This window comes from Salvelinus alpinus, chromosome 25 (genome assembly GCF_045679555.1).
Source record: "Salvelinus alpinus chromosome 25, SLU_Salpinus.1, whole genome shotgun sequence".
NCBI classification, from domain to species: domain Eukaryota; kingdom Metazoa; phylum Chordata; class Actinopteri; order Salmoniformes; family Salmonidae; genus Salvelinus; species Salvelinus alpinus.
In genome coordinates, this window is record NC_092110.1 from 44994463 (window position 1) to 45000462 (window position 6000).

Genomic DNA, 6000 nt, shown 5'->3' on the forward strand with positions numbered 1-6000 from the left:
ACGCGCAGCCTACGTATCAATACGCACACACGCGCAGCCTACGTATCAATACGCACAGACGCGCAGCCTACGTATCAATACGGACACACACGCGCAGCCTACGTATCAATACGGACACACACGCGCAGCCTACGTATCAATACGGACACACGCGCAGCCTACGTATCAATACGGACACACACGCGCAGCCTACGTATCAATACGGACACACACGCGCAGCCTACGTATCAATACGGACACACACGCGCAGCCTACGTATCAATACGGACAGACGCGCAGCCCGACAGCTGCAGCTTAACTAGGTCTTTCCTTGCAGCACTCGACCACAGGACTGGACAATAATCAAGATAAGACAAAATTAGACCCTGCAGGGCTTGCTTTTTTTCTGGGAAGTAAACCCAATTAAAGCATGAAATAATTTAGCTGTGTATTTTGGATGGAATCAAGGCATTAGAATGTACCGGAGGCCACAAACCAAGCTGGCCCGTGGGAACCTGTCTGGCCCTTTTTCTAGTTGGCTGGCTACTCCATGTACTTGTGGAAAACACTGCCAGTATGTTGCCTTTTTAGATGTCCATGATGATGATGACGAGTCAGATCTTCTTCTCCTAACTCTAACCTCAGGCTGTGGCAGCAGACTCCTCCGCCCCCACGAAGAAGAGAAACAGAAAGATAACGGAGACAGAAGTTAAAGGATTCATTAGTTCTAAATCACCAGAGAAAGAACCAGAGAAGACAAAGCCAATCATGAAGAGGAGGCTGGACTCAGCCAGCCAATTAGCAGCCTCCCAGACCAAGAAGAGGAAGCAAGCAGCATCCAGTCCTGAGCCGGAGGGCTCTGGCATTGAGGAGCGTCCAGAGTCCCCCAGTGACAGCATAGACCAGACCAACGGGGCCAAGAAGACCAACGGAGGAGGCCCCAAGAAGGAATCTGTCTGTCAGGTGAGAACAGCTCATCTCCTAGGGTTGGGGGAGGAGTTTCAGTGTGTTCTGTTTGTCGCTGTGGGGTTCACTATGCTGCTGTCTGACTGTTGTCGCTGTGGGGTTCACTATGCTGCTGTCTGACTGTTGTCGCTGTGGGGTTCACTATGCTGCTGTCTGACTGTTGTCGCTGTGGGGTTCACTATGCTGCTGTCTGACTGTTGTCGGTGTGGGGTTCACTATGCTGCTGTCTGACTGTTGTCGCTGTGGGGTTCACTATGCTGCTGTCTGACTGTTGTCGGTGTGGGGTTCACTATGCTGCTGTCTGACTGTTGTCGGTGTGGGGTTCACTATGCTGCTGTCTGACTGTTGTCGGTGTGGGGTTCACTATGCTGCTGTCTGACTGTTGTCGGTGTGGGGTTCACTATGCTGCTGTCTGACTGTTGTCGCTGTGGGGTTCACTATGCTGCTGTCTGACTGTTGTCGGTGTGGGGTTCACTATGCTGCTGTCTGACTGTTGTCGGTGTGGGGTTCACTATGCTGCTGTCTGACTGTTGTCGGTGTGGGGTTCACTATGCTGCTGTCTGACTGTTGTCGGTGTGGGGTTCACTATGCTGCTGTCTGACTGTTGTCGGTGTGGGGTTCACTATGCTGCTATCTGACTGTTGTCGGTGTGGGGTTCACTATGCTGCTGTCTGACTGTTGTCGGTGTGGGGTTCACTATGTTGCTGTCTGACTGTTGTCGGTGTGGGGTTCACTATGTTGCTGTCTGACTGTTGTCGCTGTGGGGTTCACTATGTTGCTGTCTGACTGTTGTCGTTGTGGGGTTCACTATGCTGCTGTCTGACTGTTGTCGGTGTGGGGTTCACTATGCTGCTATCTGACTGTTGTCGGTGTGGGGTTCACTATGTTGCTGTCTGACTGTTGTCGGTGTGGGGTTCACTATGTTGCTGTCTGACTGTTGTCGGTGTGGGGTTCACTATGTTGCTGTCTGACTGTTGTCGGTGTGGGGTTCACTATGTTGCTGTTTGACTGACTGTTGTCGCTGTGGGGTTCACTATGTTGCTGTCTGACTGTTGTCAGTGTGGGGTTCACTATGTTGCTGTTTGACTGACTGTTGTCGGTGTGGGGTTCACTATGCTGCTGTCTGACTGTTGTCGGTGTGGGGTTCACTATGCTGCTGTCTGACTGTTGTCGGTGTGGGGTTCACTATGCTGCTGTCTGACTGTTGTCGGTGTGGGGTTCACTATGCTGCTGTCTGACTGTTGTCGCTGTGGGGTTCACTATGCTGCTGTCTGACTGTTGTCGCTGTGGGGTTCACTATGCTGCTGTCTGACTGTTGTCGGTGTGGGGTTCACTATGCTGCTGTCTGACTGTTGTCGCTGTGGGGTTCACTATGCTGCTGTCTGACTGTTGTCGGTGTGGGGTTCACTATGCTGCTGTCTGACTGTTGTCGGTGTGGGGTTCACTATGCTGCTGTCTGACTGTTGTCGGTGTGGGGTTCACTATGCTGCTGTCTGACTGTTGTCGGTGTGGGGTTCACTATGCTGCTGTCTGACTGTTGTCGCTGTGGGGTTCACTATGCTGCTGTCTGACTGTTGTCGGTGTGGGGTTCACTATGCTGCTGTCTGACTGTTGTCGGTGTGGGGTTCACTATGCTGCTGTCTGACTGTTGTCGGTGTGGGGTTCACTATGCTGCTGTCTGACTGTTGTCGGTGTGGGGTTCACTATGCTGCTGTCTGACTGTTGTCGGTGTGGGGTTCACTATGCTGCTATCTGACTGTTGTCGGTGTGGGGTTCACTATGCTGCTGTCTGACTGTTGTCGGTGTGGGGTTCACTATGTTGCTGTCTGACTGTTGTCGGTGTGGGGTTCACTATGTTGCTGTCTGACTGTTGTCGCTGTGGGGTTCACTATGTTGCTGTCTGACTGTTGTCGTTGTGGGGTTCACTATGCTGCTGTCTGACTGTTGTCGGTGTGGGGTTCACTATGCTGCTGTCTGACTGTTGTCGGTGTGGGGTTCACTATGTTGCTGTCTGACTGTTGTCGGTGTGGGGTTCACTATGTTGCTGTCTGACTGTTGTCGGTGTGGGGTTCACTATGTTGCTGTCTGACTGTTGTCGGTGTGGGGTTCACTATGTTGCTGTTTGACTGACTGTTGTCGCTGTGGGGTTCACTATGTTGCTGTCTGACTGTTGTCAGTGTGGGGTTCACTATGTTGCTGTTTGACTGACTGTTGTCGGTGTGGGGTTCACTATGCTGCTGTCTGACTGTTGTCGGTGTGGGGTTCACTATGCTGCTGTCTGACTGTTGTCGGTGTGGGGTTCACTATGCTGCTGTCTGACTGTTGTCGGTGTGGGGTTCACTATGCTGCTGTCTGACTGTTGTCGCTGTGGGGTTCACTATGCTGCTGTCTGACTGTTGTCGGTGTGGGGTTCACTATGCTGCTGTCTGACTGTTGTCGGTGTGGGGTTCACTATGCTGCTGTCTGACTGTTGTCGGTGTGGGGTTCACTATGCTGCTGTCTGACTGTTGTCGGTGTGGGGTTCACTATGCTGCTGTCTGACTGTTGTCGCTGTGGGGTTCACTATGCTGCTGTCTGACTGTTGTCGGTGTGGGGTTCACTATGCTGCTGTCTGACTGTTGTCGGTGTGGGGTTCACTATGCTGCTGTCTGACTGTTGTCGGTGTGGGGTTCACTATGTTGCTGTCTGACTGTTGTCGCTGTGGGGTTCACTATGTTGCTGTCTGACTGTTGTCGTTGTGGGGTTCACTATGCTGCTGTCTGACTGTTGTCGGTGTGGGGTTCACTATGCTGCTGTCTGACTGTTGTCGGTGTGGGGTTCACTATGTTGCTGTCTGACTGTTGTCGGTGTGGGGTTCACTATGTTGCTGTCTGACTGTTGTCGGTGTGGGGTTCACTATGTTGCTGTCTGACTGTTGTCGGTGTGGGGTTCACTATGTTGCTGTTTGACTGACTGTTGTCGCTGTGGGGTTCACTATGTTGCTGTCTGACTGTTGTCGGTGTGGGGTTCACTATGTTGCTGTCTGACTGTTGTCGGTGTGGGGTTCACTATGCTGCTGTCTGACTGTTGTCGGTGTGGGGTTCACTATGTTGCTGTCTGACTGTTGTCGGTGTGGGGTTCACTATGTTGCTGTTTGACTGACTGTTGTCGCTGTGGGGTTCACTATGTTGCTGTCTGACTGTTGTCGGTGTGGGGTTCACTATGTTGCTGTCTGACTGTTGTCGGTGTGGGGTTCACTATGTTGCTGTCTGACTGTTGTCGGTGTGGGGTTCACTATGTTGCTGACTGTTGTCGCTGTGGGGTTCACTATGTTGCTGACTGTTGTCGTTGTGGGGTTCACTATGTTGCTGTTTGACTGTTGTCGTTGTGGGGTTCACTATGTTGCTGTCTGACTGTTGTCGGTGTGGGGTTCACTATGTTGCTGACTGTTGTCGCTGTGGGGTTCACTATGTTGCTGACTGTTGTCGTTGTGGGGTTCACTATGTTGCTGTCTGACTGTTGTCGCTGTGGGGTTCACTATGCTGCTGTCTGACTGTTGTCAGTGTGGGGTTCACTATGCTGCTGTCTGACTGTTGTCGGTGTGGGGTTCACTATGCTGCTGTCTGACTGTTGTCGGTGTGGGGTTCACTATGTTGCTGTCTGACTGTTGTCGGTGTGGGGTTCACTATGCTGCTGTCTGACTGTTGTCGGTGTGGGGTTCACTATGTTGCTGTCTGACTGTTGTCGGTGTGGGGTTCACTATGTTGCTGTCTGACTGTTGTCGCTGTGGGGTTCACTATGTTGCTGACTGTTGTCGCTGTGGGGTTCACTATGTTGCTGTCTGACTGTTGTCGGTGTGGGGTTCACTATGTTGCTGTCTGACTGTTGTCGCTGTGGGGTTCACTATGTTGCTGACTGTTGTCGCTGTGGGGTTCACTATGCTGCTGTCTGACTGTTGTCGGTGTGGGGTTCACTATGTTGCTGTCTGACTGTTGTCGGTGTGGGGTTCACTATGTTGCTGTCTGACTGTTGTCGGTGTGGGGTTCACTATGCTGCTGTCTGACTGTTGTCGGTGTGGGGTTCACTATGTTGCTGTCTGACTGTTGTCGGTGTGGGGTTCACTATGTTGCTGTCTGACTGTTGTCGGTGTGGGGTTCACTATGTTGCTGTCTGACTGTTGTCGGTGTGGGGTTCACTATGTTGCTGTTTGACTGACTGTTGTCGCTGTGGGGTTCACTATGCTGCTGTCTGACTGTTGTCGGTGTGGGGTTCACTATGTTGCTGTCTGACTGTTGTCGGTGTGGGGTTCACTATGTTGCTGTCTGACTGTTGTCGGTGTGGGGTTCACTATGTTGCTGTTTGACTGACTGTTGTCGCTGTGGGGTTCACTATGTTGCTGTCTGACTGTTGTCGGTGTGGGGTTCACTATGTTGCTGTTTGACTGACTGTTGTCGCTGTGGGGTTCACTATGTTGCTGTCTGACTGTTGTCGGTGTGGGGTTCACTATGTTGCTGTCTGACTGTTGTCGGTGTGGGGTTCACTATGTTGCTGTCTGACTGTTGTCGGTGTGGGGTTCACTATGTTGCTGTTTGACTGACTGTTGTCGCTGTGGGGTTCACTATGTTGCTGTCTGACTATTGTCGGTGTGGGGTTCACTATGCTGCTGTCTGACTGTTGTCGGTGTGGGGTTCACTATGTTGCTGTCTGACTGTTGTCGGTGTGGGGTTCACTATGTTGCTGTTTGACTGACTGTTGTCGCTGTGGGGTTCACTATGTTGCTGTCTGACTGTTGTCGGTGTGGGGTTCACTATGTTGCTGTCTGACTGTTGTCGGTGTGGGGTTCACTATGTTGCTGTCTGACTGTTGTCGGTGTGGGGTTCACTATGTTGCTGTCTGACTGTTGTCGGTGTGGGGTTCACTATGTTGCTGACTGTTGTCGCTGTGGGGTTCACTATGTTGCTGACTGTTGTCGTTGTGGGGTTCACTATGTTGCTGTTTGACTGTTGTCGTTGTGGGGTTCACTATGTTGCTGTTTGACTGTTGTCGTTGTGGGGTTCACTATGTTGCTGTCTGTTG

The 6000-nt window shown here is 51.8% G+C and overlaps 1 protein-coding gene across 6 annotated transcripts in view; it reads left to right on the forward strand.

Annotated features, from left to right (window-relative positions):
* LOC139554026 (histone-lysine N-methyltransferase NSD2-like) overlaps positions 1–6000 on the forward strand; it is a 56065-nt gene that overhangs the window by 16348 nt on the left and 33717 nt on the right. For all 6 annotated transcript variants that reach the window (XM_071366912.1, XM_071366914.1, XM_071366915.1 and 3 more), the window contains exon 9: positions 625–942. In XM_071366912.1, the coding sequence (XP_071223013.1) occupies positions 625–942 (318 nt within the window). The remainder of the gene's footprint in view (positions 1–624; positions 943–6000) is intronic.